The 26,959-nt window shown below is 45.5% G+C and overlaps 1 protein-coding gene across 1 annotated transcript in view; it reads right to left on the bottom strand.

The window, feature by feature from the left end:
- Positions 1-5,588: 5,588 nt before the first annotated feature.
- The window catches only part of emilin1b (elastin microfibril interfacer 1b), a gene marked incomplete at its 5' end in the record, with an annotated part of 50,270 nt that continues 28,899 nt past the window's right edge, over positions 5,589-26,959 (bottom strand). The window contains 3 exons of the mRNA XM_078535027.1: positions 5,589-6,330; positions 6,426-6,560; positions 6,886-6,921. Of these exons, the coding sequence (XP_078391153.1) occupies positions 6,002-6,330; positions 6,426-6,560; positions 6,886-6,921 (500 nt within the window). The remainder of the gene's footprint in view (positions 6,331-6,425; positions 6,561-6,885; positions 6,922-26,959) is intronic.

Below are 26,959 nucleotides of genomic sequence, written 5' to 3'. Positions count from 1 at the left end.
GTTAGTCCTCCCAAAATGCATCACCTCACATTTCTCAGGATTAAATTCCATTTGCCACTGCTCTGCCCATCTTACCAGCCCATCTACATCGTCCTGTAATCCTAGGCTTTCCTCCTCACTAATTACACCACCAATTTTTGTGTCATCTGCGAACTTACTGATCATTCCTCCTATATTCACGTCTAAATTATTAATGTACACGACAAACAGCAAGGGTCCCAGCTCTGAACCCAGCGGTACACCACTCATCACAGGCTTCCAATTGCAAAAACAACCTTCAACCATCACTCTCTGCCTCCTGCTACTAAGCCAATTTTGGATCCAATTCACCAAATTGCTCTGGACCCCATGGGCTCTTACCTTCTTGACCATTCTCCCAAGCAGGACCTTGTCAAAAGCCTTACTGAAACCCATGTGGACTACACCAACTGCACCACCCTCATCTACACAACTAGTCACCTCCTCGAAAAATTCAAACAAATTTGTTGGACATGATCTCCCCCTGACACAGCCATACTGACTCCCTGATTAATCCCTGTCTCTCTAAGTGGAGATTAATCCTGTCCCTCAGAATTTTTTCCAATAGTTTCCCTGCCACTGATGTCAGACTCACTGGCCTGTAATTACCTGGTTTATCCCTACTGCCCTTCTTGAATAACGGTACCACATTAGCTGTCCTCCAGTCCTCTGGCACCTCTCCTGTGGCCAGAGAGGATTTGAAACTTACTGCCAGGGCCCCTGCAATCTCCTCCCTTGCCTCACACAGCAGCCTGGGATACATCTCATCAGGGCCTGGGGATTTATCCACTTTTAAGCCCACTAAAACCGCTAATACCTCCTCATTTTCAATGCTTATTTGTTAAGTATATCACAGTCCCCCTCACTGATTTCCACACCTACATCGCCCTTCTCCATAGTGAGCACAGATGAAAAGTAATCAAAACCTCCATGCACAGATTGCCACTTTGGTTCCTAATGGGTCCTACTCTTTCCCTGGTTATCCTCTTGCCCTTAATATACTTATAAAATGCCTTGGGATTTCCCTTTATCGTGCTCACCAGTGTTTTTTCATGCCCCCTCTTTGCTCTCCTAATTACTTTTTTAAGTACCCCCCTACACTTTCTATTCTCCTCTGGGGCTTCCACTGTTTCCAGCCTTATGTATCTGACATAAGCCTCCTTTGTTTCTTATCCAATCCTTTATATCTCTTGACATTCAGGGTTTCCTGGGCTTGTTGGTCCTACCCTTCACCTTTACAGGAACATGTTGGCCCTGAATTCTCACTATTTCCTTTTTGAATGACTCCCACTGCTCTGATGTAGACTTTTCTACAAGTAGCTGCTCCCAGTCCAATTTGGCCAGGTCCTGTCTTATCATATTGATATCGGCCTTCCCCCAATTCAGGACCTTTATTTCTGGTCCATCTTTGTCCTTTTCCATAACTACCTTAAATCTTATATGGTCACTGTCCCTGAAATGCTCCCCCACTGATACTTCTACCAACTGCCCGGCTTCATTCCCTAAGATTAGGTCCAGTACCTCCCCTTCTCTTGTAGGACTTTCTACATGCTGGCTCAAAATGCTCTTCTGGATGCATTTTAATAATTCCGCCCCCTCTAAGCCTTTCACCTTAAGACTATCCCAGTAAATATTGGGGAAGTTGAAATCCCCTATGATAACCCTAATATTTTTACACTCCTCTGAGATTTGTCAACATATCTGCTCCTCTATCTCCCCCTGACTATTTGGAGGCCTATAGGACACCCCCAGCAGAGTGATCGCCCCCTTCTTGTTTTTAAGTTCTACCCATATGGCCTCATTTGAGGAACCTTCTAAGATACCATCCCACTTTACTGCAGTAATTGACTCCTTGGTCAATAGTGCAATGCCACCTCTTCTTTTACACCCTGCGCCCCCCCCGTCATGCCTGAAGATTCTATACCCTGAAATATTGAGCTGCCAGTCCTGCTGTTCCTTCAACCATGTCTGTGATAGTAACAATACCAACCCATGTGTTAATCAATGCCCTCAATTCATCTGCCTTACTTGTAAGACTCCTTGTGTTAACATAGATGCAAACCAGCCTTGCGTTATTCCTTTGTGCCTTAGCAGGTCTATGTTTGCTCTGCCTTCCAGACTGACTTAGTTTCTCTGCTATATTTGGCTGTGCATCACCCCGTACTGTACCTCCACCCTGTATCCCATCCCCCTGCCAAATTAGTTTAAACCCCCGCCCCAACAACACTAGCAAACCTCGCCCCAAGGATGTTGGTCTCATTCCGGTTCAGGTGCAACCCGTCCGACTTGTACAGGCCCCACCTTCGCCAGAAACAGACCCATTGATCCAGGAAACTAAAGCCCTCCTTCCTGCACCATCTCTTCGGCCACACATTCATCCTCTCTATCCTGCTATTCCCATACTCTCCAGCACATGGCACAGGGAGCAATCCAAAGATTACAATTTTTGAGGTCCTGCTCTTTAATCTGCTACCTGGCTCCCTAAATACTTGTTGCAGGACCTCATCCCTCTTTCTACCTTTGTTGTTGGCACCAATGTGAACCACAACCTCTGGCTGTTCGCCCTCCCCCTTCAGAATGTCCTGCAGCCGTCCTGTGACATCCTCGACCCTGGCACCAGGGAGGCAACACATCATCCTGGAGTCATGTCTGTGGCCGCAGAAGTGCCTGTCTGCACCCCTCACTATTGAGTCTCCTACCGCTATTGCTCTTGCACTCTTACTCTTCCCCCATTGTGCAGCTGAGCCATCCACAGTATCATGTGTGTGCGCGAGCGTATCATGTGTGTGCATGTCTGCGCGCACGTTCATTGTGCGTATGTGCATGCACCGTGTGTGTGTGTGAGCACACGTTCATTTTGTGTGTGCGTGCACGTTCATTATGTATGCACGTGCATCATGTGTGTGCGTGAGCACGTGTGCACCTTGTGTGTGCATGTGCATCATTTGCGTGCGCATTGACTGTATATGCACATGCATCGTGTGTGTGCGCACGTTTACTGTGTGTGCGTACGCATCGTGCGTGTGCTTGCATTGTGTGCGCACGCACGTTCGTGTGTGAGCACGTGTGCATCGTGTGCGCGTGCATCGTGTCTGTGCACGCATCTTGTATGTGTGTGCACGCGCATTTTGTACATGCCGTTCGGTGTGTGTGCGTGTGCATCGTGTTTTTGTGCATGCATGAGTATCGTGTGCGCGCACACCTCGTGTATTCATGTTTGCATGTGTGCATGTGTGTATCGTGTGTGCATGCATTGAGTGCACGCGTGTTCATTTTGTGCACCGTGTGCGCACACGTGCATATCGTGTGTGTCCATCACGTGTGTGTGTGCACACGTGTGTATCGTATGTGTGTGTCCATCGTGTGTGTGCGCGCGCACGCGTGTGCATATTGTGTGTGATTTCATGATTCAGGAAGTTGTTGCTCACAGCCTCCCACAGACCCTTGCATTTCCACCTGCACTCGCTCTCCCCACAGACCTACCTATGAGTCCACTCACTCCCCCCCACCCCCCCCCCCCCCCTCGCCCTTACAGACCTACCCATGGGTCCACTCATTCTCCCTACACACCCCTTCCATCCCAACCTGTATCCACACTCATTCCATTCCTTATCAATGTGCAAAATCTCTTTCCTCAGCTAGGGGTTTCCGATCCTATTGCAATACGCCCTGAAGCTGCCGGAACCCCCATAGGCATATTAAGAGTTGAAGAGGTTAAGGGAGCTGTGAAATAAAAACAGAAAATGCTGGAAATACACAGCAGGTTTTGCACAATCTGTGGAGAACGAAAGAGTTAAGCTTTCCGCTTGATCACCTTTCATCAGTCACAGACCTGAAATGTTAACTCTGTTTCCATCTACATCGAGATCTGTCAGCATTTTCTGCTTTTATTTCAGGTTTCCAGCATCCCCAGTGAGGAAGATGTAAGTTTGTTTAATGACATCCACAGGTGTTACTGTAATAGAGAAAGGAATGACAGATTTATCCAAGTGAGTACTCTGTAATTGTTTTCACAGCAGAGGAAAAGAAAAAGCGTTAGTAATAAGCAACTAAAAACAAATCAAAGAGAGGAATTTACTGGATTTAATATAAGTAACAAAATGGTAATGGAGAAAATACTGGCAATGCTGTTGCCTCCTCTGCTATTCAATATAATCATGGCTGATCTCTGGCTTCAACTGAACTTTCCCACTTGCTCCTCATATCCCCGATTTCCTGAGAGCCCAAAAATCTGTCTATCTCAGCCTTAAATATATTGAACAATGAAGCATCCACAATCCTCTGGAATAGTGAATGTACTGTACTTACTGTACAGTATTCCGCCAAAATCCTGTACAATTGCAGCAAGGCTTCTTTATTCTTGTACTCCAATCCTCTTGCAATAAAGGCGAACATGCAATTAGCCTTCCTAATTGCTTGTTCCTGATATTAACTGTGTTCCTTTCACCAGCACACCCAAATCTCTTTGAATATTTATAAGTTTCACACATTTTAAATAATATTCTGCTTTTCCGTTCTTATGACCAAAGTGAGTAACCTCACACTTCACATTATACACCATCTGCCACTTTGCCTACTCAGGTAACCTGTTGATATTTAATTAGGGTGGGAGAGAGAAACCAGATAACCACAGGCTTGTCTGTTTAACATCAGTTGTGAGGAAGTGACTGGAGTCTGTTATTAGAGACCAAGTAAGCATTTGATCAAATATGAGCTGGTCAGTCGATGTGGATTTGTAAAGGTCATTCATGTGCAAGTGATCAAGTTGATTTTTTTCAGGATTCACTATTAAGGTGGACAAGGGGATGATATAGACTGGGTGGCTCGTTTGTTGGTGGCACTGACACAATGGGCAGAGTGGCCTTCTGTGCGATTTTTCTTATGTTTTCTAAATATCTGAAAAGGAAGAATGTGGGAAGAGGGCAGGAGAGTGGCAGTGAATTGCTCCTTAGGAGCGACAACTCTGACATGATGGGCCGAATGGCCACCTGTGCTCTATTGATTCTATGATTCTATTATTTATATGGACTTCCAGTGGCCTTTCGATATGTTTTCACACAAGAGCCTTAGCAAAAATGAGATTGCATGGAATTGCCTCCAGTTGGCTTGGATAGGGAATTGGGAGAGAGTACAGACATGGGTGTGTACTCAATGTTTTAAAATGTATTTGTTCTTGCGATGCAAGCATTGCTGACAAGGCCATCACCTATTGGTAGTGATGAGAAATTTCTGCCGTTTGGCGATTTTCAAAATTAAGATGCTCCTTAAAACCTTCATTCAGTTAGCTAGATGGTAGTGCAGAATAATGGCGACACTACAGTTCAGTCTCAAGGTCGTTCTTGAGACCTGCCTTTTGACTTTCCCCTTAGTGCTATCATGACATAAACCATGATTAGCAATCCTCTGACAGTGAGGACACTGCATGGAGCGAGAGAGAGAGAATATGTAGCTTGGTGTTGGTTTAGTTTGCACTCCTTGGAAACACCTTGGAGCTGTTTTTCTGCATGAAAAGTGTTTGGGAAGAGAAACGCCACATAATTTAGATTGAATAAAATGAGACAATCCCAGCATTAAAAAATTGAGCTTTTTATTTATAACCAATCATCTCTGAGCTGATAGTTTTCAATACAAGCAACTCAATTCCTTGTGTGGATATGGAACCTTTCAATCCTTCTCATTCCAGACACCAAACTCCACCAACCAAGCACCTGGTCCTGGAATGTTTCTGAATTCTACACAGATAGGCATGGTCAGGTTGGCTCTTTCATTAAATATGGTTCATGTTGAAAAGATAAAATAGAGGCTATCAAGTCCTCTCTGCGCAGCATCAGTTGGTGTCAAAGATTGCAACAACTTGCTTTCTGTTAAATAATTCAGCAGCAGTGTGGAGATCGGAATCTAGATCTCAAACTTGATGTGAATGAGCTCTGAATATATTTCTGTTTAAATACAGCACAGGGCAGGCCCCAGGGAGACCATTCCATCAAATATCCTCGTCTTCGTACAAAAGAACCCCATTAAAGACCGTCAGGGGTTCGTCTGAATGGGCCAATTTGCCTGTAACCAGGTCGATACAGACTGTGTCTCCTTGGCGAAGGGGCAAGATGATGTTGAAGATTCCCAGGGATCCTGAGATAGGTTGAGCGCCCACCACAGGCCTGTTCTCCAACCCCTCGGGTTGGAAACCCCCCGAGTCAATCCTTGCCAGCCCCGTGTTAGACTTTGCGAGAACAGCTTCAATCCGCTGGTTACGATGTCCGGTCAAAATAGCACTAATGAAGTATCGGCCATCATATGGGACAGTAAAGATACCTGAAAACAACAGGACAGAATGCTCAGAAGGTTAGACTATTAGAGAGGAGGGTCGGGAATTAGGCAGTAGTCTAAGTGGGGAACCCAGGCCTCACCTGTACTTGGATTGTAATGGCTTCCTTCGTTCACCAACACCTTATCAAATAGGATGGTCCCAGGATTGAGCTGAGGAGTGGTGAGGGCCGCAGAAAATGAAATCCGTTCAATGAAGGCGTCTTCACCTGCAGGACCTGTGAGAATCGAAACATATCAGAAATCAAAATACCCGGAGTGAAGCCCAGCACTCTGGAAACAGAGGGAGGGACACTGGGGGGTGACACGGGATCAGAAAGAGCAACACAGTGGAACTAGATATGACGGAGTAGGTTATTGGTGACTAAATGTCACTTGGTAGCATTGTGAAGACCATCTTCTGATGATTGGAGCTAGACAGAAGAGTGGGAATTGGCTGCCACATCAGCCCTGAGGTGACAGGATATATTCAGGGATGGAGATTGAAGAGTTGGCATGGTAGGAAGGAACAGAAAACAATTGGTCACATTGGGCATGCCCTACCTTGTGGTCCAGGGGGTCCAGGGGGTCCTTCAATTCCTAGAAAAGAAAAGAATATGATGAAGAACCAATTTAGACTCTTCCCACTGGAGGTCATCATTGAGACAAAGAGATAAACTAATCCACTATCCCAGTATATCCAAAATAACTCAGATACCAACCTAGCAATGCTTGACTCACTACCCCATTAATACATGTTGCTGCGGTACCTCTAGTTATTCCTCAACAGGATGTGGACGTCATTGGCTGGACTAGCTTTTATTGCCCATTCCTAAATGCCCTCGAGAAGGTGGTGAGCTGCCTTCTTGAACTGCTGCAGTCCATGTGGTGCTTCCTGAGAAAGTCCAACTATCTTCTCCTCCTGCACTGTTACCCATTCCTCCAATATCATCCTTCCCCCACTGTTAGTGTAACTGTCCCCCTCTCTCCCATTGTCACTCCCATCCTCACCATAAACTGTTGTTGTCACCTCTTCCCCCGCCCCCCCCCCCAAACTCATAACCTCTTCCTGGGACTTCAGATCCTCTCCATCAGTTACAGGACTTGGCACTTTTCTGAAAGATGCAATCACAATAACATACAACAGATGAACAGGAAGAGGCCATTTAGTTCCATGAGCCTGTTCCACTATTCAATGAGATGATAGTAAACTGCAACACAACTCTATATACCCACCTTTGCCCCATATCCCTTAATACTTATGACTAAGAAAACTTTTTCCAATCTCAGGTTTAAAATAACAGTCTAGCAACAATTTCCATTTGCAGATGAGGGTTCCAAACCACCACCCTTTGCGTTAAGGAGTGTTTCATAATTTCACAACAGTCCCTAGACACCTAAACTAGCAGAAATAATTTCTCCTGATTTACTTTATTTGTTGTTCTTAATATTTTGAAAACTCTAATCAAATCACTCCTTAACCTTCTAAATTCCAGGGAATACAAACCTAGTTTGTGTAATTTCTCCTCACAATTTAATCCTTGGAGTCCAACTATCATTATGGTGAAATTACGCTGCACTCCCCCAATATCAGCATATCCTTCCTAAGGCGTGGTGTCCAACACTGCTCACAGTAACTCCAGCTGTGGTCTAACCAGGGCTTTGTATAGCTGAAGCATGACTTCTACCACCTTGCAGGGCCTGGGGTGGGCTGAGGGTCCCCAAAGTGCAAAACACTGTGTCCTGGGGTTGGTGTCAGCTTAGCTGTTTAATTCGCTTTCCACCACCAGCGTACACATCCCACTGAAACAGCAGCCCTGAGCACGCATGTGGGAGGAGAAGGAGGGGGTGACATCTGGATTAATTTAGCAGCCATATAATGAGAAAAGTGTGAATTTTAAATGAAAGCTATCTTCATATTGCTTATGGAAACTCTCCTCCACCCATTGTCAGCAGAGAGAATACCACAAACAATTAAAGTGCAATCATAAAATATTTTACAGGCACATCAATTTTTTAAAAAAGGCTGTGATGGGAATTGGACCATTAAGAGAGAGACGACGGACATATTAAATAATTATTTTGCTTCAGTATTTACCAGGGAGATAAACATGTCATTGAATGATGAGTTGAGTAATAAACGCTTTCGAAATTTTTTTAAAAAGATGTAGTGAATAAATTAAACAAACTCAAAGAAGCTAAGCCCCTGGTGCAGATGGGTTTGCATCCATATATTTTAAACACATTCCAGGGAAGAGGGAGCAGAGACATTGGGCAGAATTTTCTGCCTGTCGGGCAGGCAGTGTGGAAGCGGGTGCAGGCGGGCGTGGATCCGATCGGTGCCCCCGATCAGGTCCGCGCTGCCATTTTATGTGGGCAGGCCAATTAAGGAAGCACTGTGCACCCAGTTGCCTGAGTCGGGAGTGCGCTCTTTGGCGCAAAACAGTGAAGAAATCTCCCTGAGGCAGAGAGGTGCCTCAGGGAGATTAGTTTCAAGTCCAAAAAGTGTAATAAAGTGGTGAGAACATTTTTATGACATGTCCCCTCATGTGAAACTGTCACATGAGCTGGGACATGTGCATTAATTTTAAATAAAAATATTTCTGAAAATTTTAAATCATTCATGAAACCTCCTCCTGCCCGTGGATGAGGTTTGATGATAAATGCGAAGGCCGCCTGGGCTCTTCGCCTGCCCGACAACCTTAAGGTTGGACGGGCAGCTCAGCTGATTGGCTTAATTGATTTTTAAAAGGCCTTTGACAGTTTGGCGGGCGCGCAGCCAAGTCAGCTGTATGCCCGCTGAACTGAAAATCTAAATGACGCACGGTGACATCAGGACACACACCTGACGTCACCCCGTGTCATTTTACACCTCGGCGAGTGGGCCCTGCTCCCGCTCACCAAGCCAAAGATTCTGCCCATTATGACTTTTATTTAGTAATTTCTCACAGAATGGTGTGCCAGAGGGCTGGCAGATAGCTAATATAATTCCTATATTTAAGAAGGGAGGCAGAACATGTTCAGGGAATTATAGAGAAATCAGTTTGACATCAGTGATGGGAGAAGTAAAGGAGAAATCGAAGAGCATCTAGAAATAGAAAATGTAATAATGAAGAGTCAGCATGGATTTCAAAAGGGAAAATCTTGATCAACCTTATTGAATTTTTTGAGGAGGTAATGGGGCAAGTAGACAATGGTGATGCAGTAGATGTACATTATCTGGATTTTCAAAACGCCTTCAATAAGGCACCCCAAATTGGACTAATGAATAAAGTCAGCGAATGTGGAGTTAGGGGACAAGTGGCAGAATAGATTACCAGCCAATGTCAAGACAGAAAGCGGAGAGTGGAAATTTAGATTTTAGATGGCAGAAGTGGGAAGTGGTGTTCCACAGGGTCAGTGTTGGGACCTTTGTTCACAATTTATGTTAACAATTTGGGCTTTGGAATCAAAAACACCATTTCTAAATTTGTGAATGACACCAACTTGCTAGGGGAGATAGTCAATACTGAAGAGGACTGAATCAAATTACAGGAGGACATCAATAAACTTGCAGAATGAGCAAATAATTGGTAAATGAAGTTCAACACATAAATGTGAGGTAGCACATTTTGGTAGAAAGAAGAGGCAGGTCACTTATTACTTGGAAGGTGGCAGGCTTGGTTGGGGTAGAGGAACAAAGGGATCTGGGAGTACGAATATATTAATCACTAAAAGCTGCGGCACAGGTTAGCAAGGTCTATTAAAAAAACAAGCACTGGGTTTTATTTCTACAGAGATAGAATTGAAAAGTAAGGTTTATGCTAAACCTGTTATTAAACCTTGGTTAGACCACACAGCATACTGCGTGCAGTTAGTTCACCATTTATAAAGGACATGGAGGCACTGGAGAGGGTGCAAAGAAGATATACAAGGATCATACCAGAAATGTGTGGGTTTACATGTCAGGAAAGGATTGACAGGCTGGAAAAAAAGGCTGAGGGATGACCTAATAGAGGTCTTTAAATTCGGAAAGGTTTTGATAGAGTGAAGACAGAGCCAATGAGCCATAACTTATGGCGCTGTGGCAATTGAGTTGGATTGCCACTCTGCTCATGGTTACTTAGCTGTAAATCCAGCCTGACCTACCGAGTCAGGCTGGGCGAAATCTGTGTAGTGCAGCAGGTTCCCATAGTCTCTGTCCAGGGCTGCAGTGTCAGAGAGAAGGAGGACACGCTGCCTTTTTTATAGTACTAGCTCCCATAGGGCAGATAAGTTTGAAGGTGCAGCCACTGAGCAGCCAGGGAGAAGGTAAGGTAAGGGGGCATGATTGGAGCGGGGGTGGGGGGGTGTGGAGAAGGCAGTTGGTGGGGCGTGGGGGTGCAGTTGTGTGGTAAGGAACACTGTCGCATGTTGGGGGTGTAGTTGGGGTGGGGGAACAGTCAGTGTGTTGGGGGGGATAGTCGGAGGGATGGGGGGATAGTGAGGGGGGTGATGGCCATGGAGTTGGGGGTGTGGGGAGCGCTGTCAGGGGTTGGGGATTGTTGGGGGTTGCGATGTGCAGTCAAGGGGGTGAGGGGTTTAGTCGGAGGGGTGGGGGGGTTGGTTGGTATGGTGGAGGGGGATAGTCGGAGAGGTGGGATGCTGGTCAGGGTAGTGGGGAGTGCAATGGGGTTTGGGTTGTCGGGGCGGGGTGTGCAGTCAGGAGGATGGGGATGTAGCCGAGGGGGTGTGTGTGGAGGATAGCCAGGGTCGGGTGGGGGAGGGTCAGGGTCGGAGGAGATAACCAGGAGGAGGGTGGATGGGGAGGGCAGAATTCACAGGATGGAAGGGTAGTGGGAGAGGTGGGGGGTGCAGTCAGGAAGGTCACATGGGGTAGTCAGCAAGGGGAGGGCAGGTGGGGGATGTAGTCAGCAGGTTTAGCCCAACCATTCCTGATGTTTTTTCATGCCAGTATTTATAGTTCATCCCCAGTGGTGTTTGAGGGGGAGTGGCTTGCTCAGGCATTTCGCTTTGGGTTGGAATCACATGTCGGGCAGACTAGGTAAGGACAACAGATTTCTTTCCCATTAGTGAACCAGACGGGTTTTTATGGCAATCAATGACTATTTCATGGTAACCAGCTTTTTTATTCTACAACTATTAATTAATTGAATTTAAATTCCACCAGCTGCCATCATGGGATTTGACCCTTGTCCCCATAGCATTAGCCAGGGACTCTGGATTAATGTCTAGAGACGTTACCACTACTCCAACATCTCAAGTCGAGCTGACTCCCACTTTTTCCAATCTAAATCTACCGTCATAACCGTCTATTCCCTTCTTCCTCGTATGCTTAAATGCATATGAGGGAGAAGGGAATAGTGAGAGTGACTGCCCTTGGCATCAATGCAGCATTTGACCGAGTGTGGCATCAAGGAGCCCTGGCAAAACTGGAGTCAATGGGAATCAGGGAAAGCTCTCCGCTGGTTGGAGTCATACCTAGCACAAAGGAAGATGGTTGTGGTTGTTGGAGGTCAGTCATCTCAGCTCCAGGACATCACTGCAGGAGTTCCTCAGGGTCGTGTCCTCGGCCCAACCATCTTCTGCAATCATCAGCGAACAATGTTCAGCACCATTCGTGACTCCTCAGATAGTGAAGCAGTCCATGTCCAAATGCAGCAAGACCTGGACAATATCCAGTCTTGGGCTGACAAGTGGCAAGTAACATTCACACCACACAAGTGTCAGGCAATTACCATCTCCAACAAGAGAGAATCCAACCATCGCCCTTTGATGTTCAATGGCATTAACATCACTGAATCCTCCACTATCAACATCCTCTGGGTTCCCATTGACCAGAAGCTGAACTGGACCAGCCATATAAATACTGTGGCTACAAGAGCAGGTCAGAGGCTAGGGGGAGGTGATGGCATAGTGGTATTGTCACTGGACTGGTAATCCAGAGACTCAGGGTAATGCTCTGTTGCTCTGGGTAATCCCACCATGGCAGATGGTGGAATTTGAATTCAATAAAAATCTGGAATTAAAAGTCCTGTGATGGCCGTGAAACCATTGTCGATTGTTGTAAAAACCCATCTCCCTTGAAGGAAGGAAATCTGCCATCCCAAGTGACTCACTCACAACAATGTAGTTGACTCTTAAATGCCCTCCAAACAAGGGAAATTAGGAATGGGCAATAAATGTGTGACAAGTAACTCACCTCTTGACTGTCCTGTCCACCATCTACAAGGCACAAGTTAGGAGTGTGATGGAATACTCTCCATTTGCCTGGATGAGTGCAGCTCCCACAACACTCAAGAAGCTTGACACCGTCCAGGACAAAGTAGCCCGCTTGACTGGCACCTTACCCACAAACATTCACTCCCTCCACCACTGACGCACAGCAGCAGCAGTGTGTACCATCTACAAGATGCACTGTAGGAATTCACCAAGGCTCCTTCGACAGCACCTCCCAAACCCACGACCACTACCATCTAGAAGGACAAGGGCAGCAGATAGATGGGAACACCACCACCTGGAAGTTCCCCTCCAAGTCACTCACCATCCTGACTTGGAAATATATCTCTGTTCCTTCACTGTTGCTGGGCCAAAATCCTGGAACTCCCTTCCTAGCAGCACTGTGGGTGTACCTACACTGCATGGGCTGCAGCGGTTCACCACCTTCTCAAGGGCAACTAGGGATGGGCAATAAATGCTGTCCCAGCCAGCGAAGCCCACACCCCATGAAGGAATAAAAGAAACCACAATCTTCAATGTACGGGCAATCAGCCTAATTATACAAAAGTCAGAACATCGTAATGCCTTTGGCTTCTTTCTTTGGGTGATTGTTATTTTCTGCATGAAGTCCTCTGGCCTTTTTCCTGACAAGAACAGTTCTGTTGAAGGGTCGTGAGGACTCGAAACGTCAACTCTTTTCTTCTCCACCGATGCTGCCAGACCTGCTGAGTTTTTCCAGGTAATTCTGTTTTTGGTCAACATTACTTTGTTCTTCCAGCTCAATCATTTCAGGTTTCTCATTTCTTGCATATAGTTCTTCAATATGTTCCATAGAACCATAGAAAAAGTTACAGCACAGAAAGAGGCCACTCAGCCCATCTTGACTGCACCGGCCAGAAAAAGAAATTTTTTTTAAAATTATCCACTCATTTTAATCCCACCTTCCAGCCCCTGGTCCTTGCAGGTTCCAGCACGTCAGGTGCAGATCCAGGTACCTTTTAAATGATTTGAGGGTTTCTGCCTCCACCACCAAACCAGGCAGTGAATTTCACACACCCACCCCCTCTTGGTGAAGAAGTTTTCCCTCATGTCCCCTCTAATCCTTCTACCAATCACCTTAAACCTATGCTCCCTAGTAATTGACCTCTCCACTAGGGGAAACAGGGCATCCCTGTCTATCCAGGCCCCTCATAATCTTGTGCACCTCAATCATGTCACCCCTCAGCCTCTTCTGTTCCACAGAAAACAACCCCAGCCTATCCAGTCTCTTCTCATAGCTGCAGTTTTCAAGCCCTGGCAACATTCCTGTAAATCTCCTCTGCACTCTCTCCAGAGCAATTATGTCCTTCCTGTAATGTGGTGTCCAGAACTGTGCACAAAATTCCAGCTGTAGCCTAACCAGCATTTTATACGGTTCCATCATTACATTCCTGCTTTTGTATTCTATACCTCGCCCAATAAAGGAAAGCATTCCATATGCTTTCTTTACCTCCTTATCCACTTGTCCTACCACCTTCAGAGACCTGTGGACATGCACTCGAAGGTCTCTCACTTCCTCAACCCCTCTCAATATACTCCCATTTATTGTGTATTCCCCAGCTTTGTTTGCCCTCCCCAAATGCATTACTTCACACTTCTCTGGATTGAATTCCATTTGCCGCTTTTTCGCCCACTCAGTCAAACCATTGATTTCATTCTGGAGTCGACAGCTATCCTCTTCCCTGTGAGATACATGGCCAATTTTTGTGTCATTTGCAAATTCCCAATCATACTTTCCATATTTAAGTCCAAATCATTAATATACAACAAACAGCAAGGGCCCCAACACTGAGCCCTGTGGAACGCCACTGTAAACCATTTTCCATTCGTAAAAACATCCATCAACCATTGTTTCCTGTCTTGGAGCCAATTTTGAATCCAACTCACCTCATTCCCCTGCATCCCATGGACTTTTACTTTTCTGACCAGTCTGCCATGTGGGACCTTGTCAAGTGCCTTACTGAAACCCTTGTAGACAACATCCATTGCACTACCCTCATCAATCCTCTTCGTTACTTCCTCAAAAAGTTCAACTAAATTATTAAGATATGATCTTCCTCTAACAAAACCATGCTGAATGTCCCTGATTAATCTGTGCCTTTCGAAGTGACAGTTTACCCTGTCTCTCAGAATTAATTCTAATAATTTGACCACCACCGAAGTCAGACTGACCGGCCTATAATTATTTGGTCTATCTGTCACACCCTTTTTAAATAATGGTACAACATTTGCAGACCTCCAATCCTCTGGTACCTTAGCTGTGTCTCGTGAGCATTGGAAAATGATCCTCAGAGCGTCCAGTATTTCCTCCCCGGCTTCCTCTAACAGCCTGGGATACAATCCATCCGGCCCTGGTGATTTATCCACCTTCAAGGATGCCAGTCCCTCCAGTACGTCCTCTCTCACTGTGCTTATTGTGCCTAATATTTCACACTCCTCCTCTTTAACTAGAATGTCTGCATCATCCCTCTCCTTAGTGAAGACAGAAACAAAGTACTCATTGAGAATCGTGCCCACATCTTCTGCCTCAACCCATAAGTTACCATATAGATCTCTGATAGACCCTACCTTTCCTTAGTTATTCTCTTGCTCTTGATGTACTGGTAAAACATCTTTGGGTTTTCTTTGATTTTACCTGCCAATATTTTTTCACATCCTCTCTTTGCTTTCCTAATTACCTTTTCTACCTCACTCCTGTACATTCTATACTCCTCTAGGCTTTCGAATGTATTTTTTTTGTGACTGTTGTAAGCTTTCTTTCCCTGCTTTACCTTACCCTGTGTGCTTCTAGATAACAAGGGGGCTCTAGATTTGGCAGAACAGTCTTTATGTTTTGTGGGGACACATCTACACTGTGCCGGTAGAATCTCGCTTTTGAATGACTCCCAATGATCTGTCACTGATTTTCCTTTGAGAAGCTGTATCAAGTCTATTTTCACCAGCTCACCTCTCAGCTTCATAAAATTTGTCTTCCCACAATTTAGAACTTTTACTCCTGTTCTATCTTCATCATTTTCCTTAATTATATTAAATCTAACTGTATTATGGTCACTATCTCCAAAATGGTCCCCCACTGCTACTTCATCCACTTGCCCAGCTTCATTCCCTAAGATTAAATCTAGAATTGCGCCCCCTCTCATTGGGCTTGTTATGTGCTGGAATACAGTTCAAGAATTCGTATCCCAGTTGGTATCAGGATAGTTGAAGTACCCAATTACTGCCCTATTGTTTTTGAACTCAGAAATTTGCCTACGTATTTGCTCTTCTATCTCCCTCTCACTATTTGGGGGTCATAGAGTCATAGAGGTCTGCAGCACAGAAAAAGGCCCTTCAGCCCATCGAGTCTGCACTGGTCAAACATGTACCTAACTATTCTAATCCCATTTTCCAGCACTAGGCCCATAGCCTTGTATGCCATGGCATCGCAAGTGCACATCCAAATACTTGTTAAATGTTATGAGGGTTTCTGCCTCTACCACCCTTTCAGACAGTGAGCTCCAGATTTCCACCACCCTCTGGGTGGAAAACTTTTCCTCACATCCCCTCTAAACCTCCTGCCCCTTACATTAAATCTATGTCCCCTGGTTATTGATCCCTCCACCAAGGGGAATAGTTCCTTCCTGTCTACCCTATCTATGCCCCTCATAATTTTATACACCTCAATCATGTCCCCCCTCAATCTCCTCTGCTCCAGGGAAAATAACCCCAGTCTATCCAATCTCTCCTCATAACTAAAACTCTCCAGCCCAGGCAACATTCTGGTAAATCTCCTCTGCACTTTCTCTAGTGCAATCACATCCTTCCTGTATTGCGGATTTCAGAACTGCACACAGTACTCTAGCTGTGGACTAACCAGCATTTTATACAGTTCCGACATAATCTCCCTGCTCTTATATTCTATGCCTCAGCTAATAAAGGCAAGTATCCATATGCCTTCTTAACCACCTTATCTACCTGTCCCGCTACCTTAAGGGACCGGTGGACATGTACACCAAGGTCCCTCTGATCCTTGGTACTTCTCAGGGTCCTACCATTCATCGTGTATTCCCATGCCTTGTTTGTCCTGCCCAAGTAAATCACCTCACACTTATCTGGATTAAATTCCATTTGCCACTGATCAGCCCATCTGACCAGCCCGTCTATATCCTCCTGTAATCTAAGGCTATCCTCCTCACTATTTACCACCCCACCAATTTTCATGTCATCCGCAAACTTACTGATCAACCCTCCTACATTCAAGTCTAAATTATTTACATATACCACAAACAGCAAGGGACCCAACACCAATCCCTGTGGAACCCCACTGGACACAGGCATCCAGTCACAAAAACAGCTTTTCTCCAGTTTAAAATAGATTAAGCTAAGGAAAGGTAAGAGTTCTAGTTTTCATTTAAAATACATAAATAATTTAATTTTTTTTACTGTATTTAACTTAATGTAAGGGTTTTTTTCATCTAGAGGCATGGCAGGGCAGCTCAGTCCCATGTTATGTACCGCCTGCAACATGTGGGAAGTCCTAGACGCTCCTTGCGCTCTGACCGACCACGTGTGCAGGAAGTGCCACCAGCTGCAGCTATTTGAGCTCCGAGTTTCGGAGTTTGAGTGGCAGCTGGAGGCACTGAGGTGCATCCGCGAGGCTGAGAGTTTCGCAGATAGCACATTTTTAGATGTGGTCACCCCACAGCTTACGGAAGTGCAGACAGAGAGGGAATGGGTGACCATCAGTCAGGAGAAAGGTGTCAGGCGGGTAGTCAGGAAATCTCCAGGGTGCATCTCGCTCGAGAACCGTTTTTCTGTGTTGGAAAACGGTGAGAGTGAGGGTTCCTCTGGGGAGTGCAGCCACACTCATGGCACTGGGAGTGGCTCAGCTGCACAGTGGGGGAGAAAACAGAGGGGAAGAGCAATAGTGGTAGGAGACTCGATAGTAAGGGGAACAGACAGGTGTTTCTGTGGCTATAGATGTGACTCCAGGATGGTATGTCGCCTCCCTGGTGCCAAGGTCAAGGATGTCACTGAATGGCTGCAGGGGGAGGGCAAACAGACAGAGACGGTGGTACATATTGGTACCAATGAGATAGGTAGAAAGAGGGATGAGGTCCTGCAAGCAGAACTTAGGGAGCTAGGAAACACATTAAAAACAGGACCTCAAAGGTAGTAATCTCTGGATTACTTCTGGTGCCACTCGCTAGTGAGTATGGAAATAGGAGATTTGTCCAGATGAATGCATGGCTGGAGAGATGGTGCAGGAGGGAGGGCTTTAGATTTCTGGGACATTGGGACTGTTTCTGGGGGTGGTGGGAGCTGTACAAGGCAGACGGGTTGCACCTGAACCGGAATGGGACCAACATCCTTGTGGGGAGGTTTGCTAGTGCTGTTGGGGAGGGTTTAAACTAACTTGGCAGGGGGATGGGATCCTGAGAGGAGGTCCAGCAGGGGGAGATGCACTGCCAAAATTAGAAGAGAGAGCAAGTGAGTCTGGAAGGCATAGAAATTATAGGCCAGTTAAGGCACAAGGGAGTTTGGCAAGGTTGGATGGTATTTATTTTAATGCAAGGAGTCTGACAAATAAGGCAGATGAGTTGAGGGCACAAATTAACACCTGGAAGTATGATGTAATTGCTGTCACAGAGACATGGTTGAGAGAAGGGCAGGATTGACAGCTCAATATTCCAGGATATAGGGTCTTCAGGTGAGACAGGGAAGGAGGTAAAAGAGGAGGGGGTATCACAATATTGTTCAAGGAGTATAGTACACTCCTAACAGTGTGGCTGCCCCTTTTTATTCCTGAGCTCAACCCATACGGCTTTATTTGATGATTCATTTATAACATCATCCCTCCTCACAGCTGTAATTGATCCTTTAACCAATAATGCTACACCCCCACCTTTTTTATCCCCCTCTCTATCCTGCCTGAAAAATTTATATCCAGGAATGTTGAGTTGCCATTTTTGCCCCTCTTTAAGCCAAGTTTCCGTTATAGTGATGATATCATGTTGCCATGTGTCTGTCTGTGCCCTCAGCTCGTTGGCTTTATTTGCTATACTCATTGCATTTAAATATGTACCTTTTAACACTGCCAAAGTCATGTGCTGTAAACCTTTTAACCTTTGCTACTGCTTTTCAGACTCACCCACTAATTTTCTGTCTTCCGTTCCCTGCTCTGAATTTGTCCTATCTGAACCTGCTCTCAGGTTCCCATCCCGCTGCCAATCTAGTTTAAACCCTCCCCAAAACACTAGCAAATCTCCCTGCAAGGACATTTGTCCCAGTCCTATTCAGGTGTAGACCGCCCGGCTTGTACAGATCCCACCATCCCCAGAACTGGTCCCAATGCCCTTCCCTCCTGCACCAACTCTCCAGCCACACATTCATCTGGTGTATTCTCCTATTTCTATACTCACCCGCACATGGCCTTGGAAGTAATCCGGAGCTTTCTACCTTTGAGGTCCTGCTTGTTAATCTCTTTCCTAACTCCCTGAACTCAGCCTGCAGAATCTCATCCTTTTTTCTACCTATATCGTTGGTACCAATGTGAACCACGACCTCTGACTGTGCACCCTGACCCTCCAGGTGCTCTGAAGTTGCTCAGTGATATCCATGACCTTTGCATCAGGGAGACAACATAACATCCCAGAATCACGTTTGTGGCCTCAGTAGCACCTGTCTGTTCCCCTAACTATAGAATTCCCGACCACTATTGCTCTCCTGTCTTTTCTCCTCCCTCCCCGCACAGCTGAGCCACCCATGGTGCTCTGGTCATGACTCTCACTGCTCTCTCCAGAGAAACCCTCTCCCCCATTGGTACTCAGAACTGACTACCTGTTAGAAAGTGGGATGTCCTCGGAGCTCTGCTGCCTTGTCTTTCTGGTCTGTCTGACGGCCACCCAGTCCCCCTCTCTGCCTGCTCTTTCATAAGCTGCGGGGTGACCATCTTCTAAAATGTACTATCGATGTAGCTCTCATCCTCGCGAATGCTCCTCAGTGACACCAGCTGCTCCTCGAGTTCCAAGACATGGTGCTTGAGTTTTTTCATTTGATGGAACTTTCTGCATATGTAGTTGTCCAGGACATGGGTAGCATCCTGGAGTTCCCACATGATACAGGATGTGCACTCAATGGGTATGAGCCCTGTCATGCCTCGAATTATTTATTCCTTCCATCTTTTTCTTATTTCATCAGGGCTGTTAACAAAGCACCTTCCTTATTCTCTTTTGATGTTGTTTTCAGTCCTTTATGCTGACCTCCTTTGCTTTTGCATATATAAGGTCTAACCTTCCTAGTCAATCCAATTCTCCCAGTATTATCACACTGCTTTTCTGACCATTGTTCTCATGCCTTTTCTGTTTCCCTTCTTAACTTGTTATTCAAGTGTCTGTATTTCAGCTGGTCTTCTTCAGTACTGATATTCTTCCATTGCCTCCTTTCTTCCATCTTTTACGACAATGCAGTTGTAACCCAAGTTTCTTGATCCTTTTTCCTCTTAAAAACCCTCTGCTGTTTGTGCTTCCTTCCTTGACTGATTTTTAAATCTGTTTCCACTGCTCATTCGTGTTGGTGGTATCCTTGCCTTTTCTAGTTCACTTCGTTTATACATTCTTCATTCACTTCTTTCAGCCTCTCCAGGTTCCACTGTTTTCTGCAGATTCCACCTTGGATTTTCTTCAGCCTGAAATACTGTTTCCATTTTCACAAGATTAGGATCTAAGCCTACGTTGGCTCCCAGCTGATCCTTCAAGTTCTTAACACTATTCCTGTATCTTTCTCTCACCATTGTGTAGTCCAGTTGAAATCTTCCTGTACTGCCGAACATTTTCCACGTATATCCTCTTCTTTTGCCTAAACTATGTATTTGTTGTTATGAGTCCTGTTCTTTTGCAGATATCTATCATTTTTTGGGTCATTTCTTTCTCTAAGACCATAGCGTAGGTCCATAGCATACAGGACAATGGGCCAAGTGCTGGAAAATGGGATCAGAATAGATAGTTGCTTGATGGCTACATGGACACGATGGGCCGAAGGGCCTGTTTCTGTGCTGTTTAACTCTATGGCCATATAGTCCAATTTCTTTGTCATCACTTCCTACTCCAACAATCCTGTTCCAACCACATAGTTCTTTCCACTCTCCAGTTCCATCAGTTTTTCAATTCTATCATACATTTCATCAACCTCCTCTGGATGTTCGCTTGTGGGTATATACACCTGAATGAGGGTGCTGTCCACTGGTTGCTCCTTTAGTTTCACTAGTATCAGTCTATCAGGCTTGCATTTCACTTTAGTCACACATCTGGCAGCTTCCTTCTCTGCATTAGTGCTACGCTCTGTCCCTTTTCTTCTCCTCCTAAGTATATCATTCTCATTTCATCACTCGTCAAGTCATTTTCTCCGGTTCACTGTACTTCACGTGACCCTAGGATGTTTATTTTCTTCTTTTCCATTTCTTGCTTTAGGTTCTCCAGCTTTCCTTTCCTGTTCATTGTTCATACATTCCACAGTCCTATTCTTTTGATGATATGAAGCTTATAAATATGACAATTTCGCTGGATGGCAACCTGGGAAACCTCACTCTCTCTCTTGCTGAGCACGACATCACCTGTCCTTTGACAGGGGCTCCCATTTACACCATTTGTGCTGATGCTATGCTGAGTTGTTTTCTTGGCTGAGGTACTAAATGATTACTTGAAATCATAGAAGTTTATGGCACAGAAGGAGGCCAGTCAGCTGATCATCTCTGGGTCTGCTGAGAAACAGTGATCAGCTTAAACCCACTTTCCAGCTGCTGGCCTCTAGTCCTGTAGGTAATGGCACCTCAAGTGCATCTCCAAGTGTTTTTTAAATGCACTGTGGGTTTCTGCCTCTACGAACCTTTCAGGCAGTGAGTTCCAGACCTCCAATATCTTCTGGGTGAAAAAATTACTCAGCTTCCCTCAAATCAGTCAATTTTCTACACCCCTTGGCTATTGGCCTCTCTGCTCATGGAAACAGGTCCTTGCTATCCATGCAATGTCGGCAACTCATAATTTCATGCATCTTAATTAAATCTCCGCTCAGCCCCCTCTGTTTCAAATAAAACAATGCTAGTTTATCCAATCTTTCCTCATAGCTAAAATTATCCAGACTTGGCAACATCCTCGTTAATTTCCCTGTACCCTCTCTAGTACGACCGCATCCTGCCCGTAATGTGGTGACCATAACATATACAGTACTCTGGCTGTGGCCCAACTAGTGTTTTGTACAGCTCCAGCATAATCTCCCTGCTCTAATATTGTATACCTCAGGTACTGAGAGAAAGTATCCTGTATGACCTTATCTGTCAGTCCTACTAACTTCAGGGATCTATAGAAAAACATTCCAAGGTCTCTCTGTTCTTCTAAGCTTCTCAGAACCCTACCATTTATTGTGTATTCCCTTGCCTTGTTTGTCCTCTCCAAATGTATCACCTCACATCTTCAGATTGAATTCCATTGGCCACTGTTCTGCCCACTTGACCAATCCAAAAGCACCTGTTGACCATTACCCTTTGTTTCCTGCCACTGAGCCAATTTTGAATCCAATTTGTCAGTTTCCCTTGAGAAGAGAATATTGTCACTGTCACAATCAATTAGGAGGTAGTAGCAACATTGGATAGGATAAAAATACATAAAGGGCAGATACTCAAAAGATTGGCAGCGCTCACACTAGTAAAGTCACCTGGTCCAAATGGGATACATCCTTGTTTACTAGGGGAAGTAAGGGTAGAAATTATCAAGGGTCTGACCCCAATCTTTTTTAATTCATTCATGGGATGTGGGGCTTCGCTGGCTGGGCCAGCATTTATTGCCCGTCCTTAATTGCCCTTGAGAAGGTGGTGGTGAGCTTCCTTCTTGAACCGCTGTAGTCCATGTGGTGTAGGTACACCCACAGTGCTGTTAAGAAGAGAGTTCCAGGATTTTGACCCAGCGACAGTGAAGGAACGACAATATATTTCCAAGTCAGGATGGTGAGTGACTTGGAGAGGAACTTCCAGGTGGTGGTGTTCCCATCTATCTGCTGCCCTTGTCCTTCTAGATGGTAGTGGTCGTGAGTTTGGAAGGTGTTGTTGAAGGAGCCTTGGTGAGTTCCTGCAGTGCATCTTGTAGATGGTACACACTGCTGCTACTGTGCATCGGTGGTGGAGGGAGTGAATGTTTGTGGATGTGGTGCCAATCAAGCGGGCTGCTATGTCCTGAATGGTGTCCAGCTTCTACAGTGTTGTAGGAGCTGCACTCATCCAGGCAAGTGGGGAGTATTCCATCACACTCCTGACTTATGCCTTGTAGATGGTAGACAGGCTTTGGGGAGTCAGGAGGTAAGTTACTCATCGCAGGATTCCTAGCCTCTGACCTGCTCTTGTAGCCACAGTATTTATATGGCTAGTCCAGTTCAGTTTCTGGTCAATGGTAAGCCTCCCAGGATGTTACCTGCCACTTGTCAGCCCAAGCCTGGATATTGTCCAGGTCTTGCTGCATTTGGACATGGACTGCTTCAAAACTGAGAAGTCGCGAATGGTGCTGAACATTGTTCAATCATCAGCGAACATCCCCACTTCTGACCTTATGATGGAACGAAGGTCATTGATAAAGCAGCTGAAGATGGTTGGGCCGAGGATACTAAACTCCTGCAGTGATGTCCTGGAACTGAGGTGACTGACCTCCAACAACCACAACCATCTTCCTTTGTGCTGGGTATGACTCCAACCAGCGGAGAGTTTTCCCCCTGATTTCCATTGACTCCAGTTTTGCTAGGGCTCCTTGATGCCACACGCAAATGTCTCCTTCATGTCAAAGACAGTCACTCTCACCTCACCTCGGAAGTTCAGCTCTTTTGTCCATGTTTGAACCAAGGCTGTAATGAGGTCAGGAGCTGAGTGGCCCTGGCGGAACCCAAACTGGGCATCAGTCCTTGGGTCAGTCCTTCAGTTCTGAAGAAGAGCCATCTGGACTCAAAACGTTAACTCTTTCTCTCCACAGATGCTGTCAGACCTGCCGAGTTTTTCCAGCAATTTTTGTTTTTGTATCAGTTCTTGGATATTGGGGTGGGGCTAAAAGATGGCAAATTACAAAATTTACACTTGTTCAAAAGCAGGAGAAAGGGTTAAACATGGCAACTGTGGGCCAGTGGTGGGGAAACCTTTCGAGACATTAATCCAAGACAAAACTGTCATGTGGAAAATTATGAGTTAATAAATGAAAAAGTGTACAGAATAGTTAAAGGAAAATTGTTTGACAAACTCATTTCAGGTTTTTCATGAAATAACAGAGGACTGAAAGATGGTTAGTGTGTTTACAGGCTTTAAAAAGGCCTTTGATAAAGTGCCACACTTGATAGCAAAATCAAAGCTGACGGGGTTAAAGTGGCAGTGACTGTGTGAATACAAACTGACTAAGGAGCAGAAAGCAGATTAGTGATGAACAGTGTTTCTTAAGACCAGAGTGGGGTACACACTGGTGTTCTGCAAGAGTCGGTATTAGCAGCAGTGCCCTTTTTGATATATATTAATGACCTGGGTATTCGAGGAATAATCTCAAAGCTTGCAGATAACATGAAACTTGGGAATGTAGTAAACATTGAGCAGGATAATAGCAGACTTAAGGAGGTGAAATGGGCAGATACATGGTAGGTGCAGGAATAGAGAAATGTAGGGTGTATGTAAACAAATCTTTGAAGGTGGCATTACAAATTGAGAATACGGGATCATTGGCTTATTGCATGGTGGTAATGTTAATGGCTCAGTAACACAGAGGCTCGGACTAATGCACCAGAGACATGAGTTCATATCCCCCACAGCAGCTGAGGAAATTTAAATTCAATTAATTAATAAATCTGAAAGGAAAAACTAGCCTCAGGAACAAAATCAAGAAACTACTAAATTGTCGTAAAAACTCATTAGTTCAGTAACCTCCTGCGGGGAGGAAATCTGCTGACCTTAACTGGTCTGGCCCCCATGTGACTGAGGAATCAAAACAATTTGGTTAACTTTTAACTGCCCTTTGAAATGGCCTAGCAAGCCACCCCATATAATATCAAACCACAATAACAAAGTCAGATAGGAATGAAAACAACTGGACCACCAGCAATCAATCTGGCCACCAGAAACCACAAAGCACAGCTGCCCAGTTGATCCTTAGAAGATCTTCTGACTAACATCTGGGGCTAGTGCCAAAATTGGGAGAGCTGTCTCACAGACTAGTCAAGCAACAGCCTGACATAGTCATCCTCACAGAATCATACCTTACAGATAATGTCCCAGACACCACCATCACTATCCCTGGGTATGTCCTGTCCCACCGGCAGGACAGACCCAGCAGAGGTGGGGGCACAGTGGTATACAGTCGGGAAGGAGTTGCCCTGGGAGCCCTCAACATCGACTCCGGACCCCATGAAGTCTCATGGCATCAAGTCAAATGTGGGCAAGGAAACCTCATGAATCAGTGCTCCTCCATGTTGAACACCACTTGAAAGAAGCACCAAGAGTGGCAGTGGTGCAGAATGTAGTCTGGGTGGGGGCTTCAATGTCCATCACCAAGAGTGGCTCGGTAGCACCACTACTGACTGAGCTGGCCGAGTCCTAAAGGACATAGCTGCTAGACTGGAACTGCAGAAGATGGTGAGAAAACCAACAAGAGGGAAATATCTACTTGACCTTGTTTCCATCAATCTACCTACCGCAGATGCATCTGTCCATGTCAGCACTGCCACGAGTGACTACTGCACTGTCCTTGTGGAGACAAAGTCCCGTCTTAACAGTGGGACAGTGTCTTTAATGTAATGTAACACTACCACTGTGCTAAATGGGATAAATTCAGAACAGACCTAGCAGCTCAAAATTGGGCATCCATGAGGCGCTGTGGGCCATCAGCAGCAGCGGCAGAATTGTACACAGCCACAATCTGTAACCTCATGGCCCGGCATATCCCCCCACTCTACCATTACCATCAAACCAGGGGATCAACCTTGGTTCAGTGAATAGTGCAGGAGGGCATGCCAGGAGTAGCACCAGGCACACCTAAAAGTGAGGTGTCAACCTGGTGAAGCTACAACTCAGGACTAAATACATGCTAAACAATAGAATCAGCATAGACAGAGCTTTGGAGGCAGTTCAAAGAAGGTACATTTGAATCACAAAAAGTTAGCAGGCAGGTTCACCAAGTAATTCGGAAGGCGGATTGGCCTTTACTGCAAAGGAGATAGAGTATAAAGGTCTTGCTATAGCTGTACAGGGCATCAGTGAAACCTGAGCACTGCGTACACGTGATTCATATATGTTTCTGAGGGGGCTTGATAGAGTAGATGCTAAGAGGATGTTTCTCCTCATAGGGGAATCTAGAACTAGGGGGAGTAACTTAAAAATAAGTGGTTTCCCATTTAAGACTGAGAGAAGGAATTTATTCTCTCATGGATCAATAATTTTTGGAATTCACTACCCAGAGAGCAGTGGAGGCTGGATCAATGAATATATATTAGATAGATTTTTGATCTACAGGGGAGTCAAAGGTTGTGGGGGACATGCAGGAAAATAGAGTTAAGGCTACAATTAGACAAGCCATGATCGTATTGAATGGTGGAGCAGGCTTGAAGGGCCAAATGGCCTATTCCTCCTCCTATTTTTTTATATTCTTAGGCCCAAGCATCTTCAGCTCCTTCATCAATGACCTTCCGTCCAACATAAGGTCTTAGATTGACATAATCAGCACGCCACTGATGATATCAAGTGACAGAAATTTGACCAAGTGTGGCACCAAGGAGCCCCTAGCAAAACTAGAGTCAATGAGAATCGGAGGGAAAACTCTCCACTGGTTGGAGTCATCCCTAGCACAAAGGAAGATGGTTGTGGTTGTTGGAGGTCAGTCATCTCAGCTCCAGGACATCACTGCAGGAGTTCCTCAGGGTGGTGTCCTCGGCCCAACCATCTTCAGCTGCTTCATCAATGACCTTCCTTCCATCATAAGGTCAGAAGTGGGGATGTTCGCTGATGATTGAACAATGTTCAGCACCATTCACGACTCCTCAGATACTGAAGCAGCCCATGTCCAAATGCAGCAAGACCTGGGCAATATCCAGGCTTGGGCTGACAAGTGGCAAGTAACATTCACGCCACACAAATGCCAGACAATTACCATCTCCAATAAGAGAGAATCCAACCATTTCCCCCTGACATTCAATGGCATTACCATCACTGAATCCCCCACTATCAACATCCTGGGGGCTACCATTGACCAGAAGCTGAACTGGACTAGCCATATAAATACTGTGGCTACAAGAGCGGGTCAGAGGACAGGAATCCTGTGGTGAGTAACTCACCTCCTGAATCCCCAAAACCTGTCCACCATCTACAAGGCACAAGTCAGGAGTGCGATGGAATACTCTGCATTTGCCTGGATGTGTG

The sequence above is a fragment of the Cetorhinus maximus genome, unplaced genomic scaffold, assembly GCF_964194155.1.
Source record: "Cetorhinus maximus unplaced genomic scaffold, sCetMax3.hap1.1 HAP1_SCAFFOLD_214, whole genome shotgun sequence".
NCBI lineage: Eukaryota > Metazoa > Chordata > Chondrichthyes > Lamniformes > Cetorhinidae > Cetorhinus > Cetorhinus maximus.
Note: the sequence above shows the minus strand (reverse complement) of the source record. Positions and strands in the feature narration are given on the sequence as shown.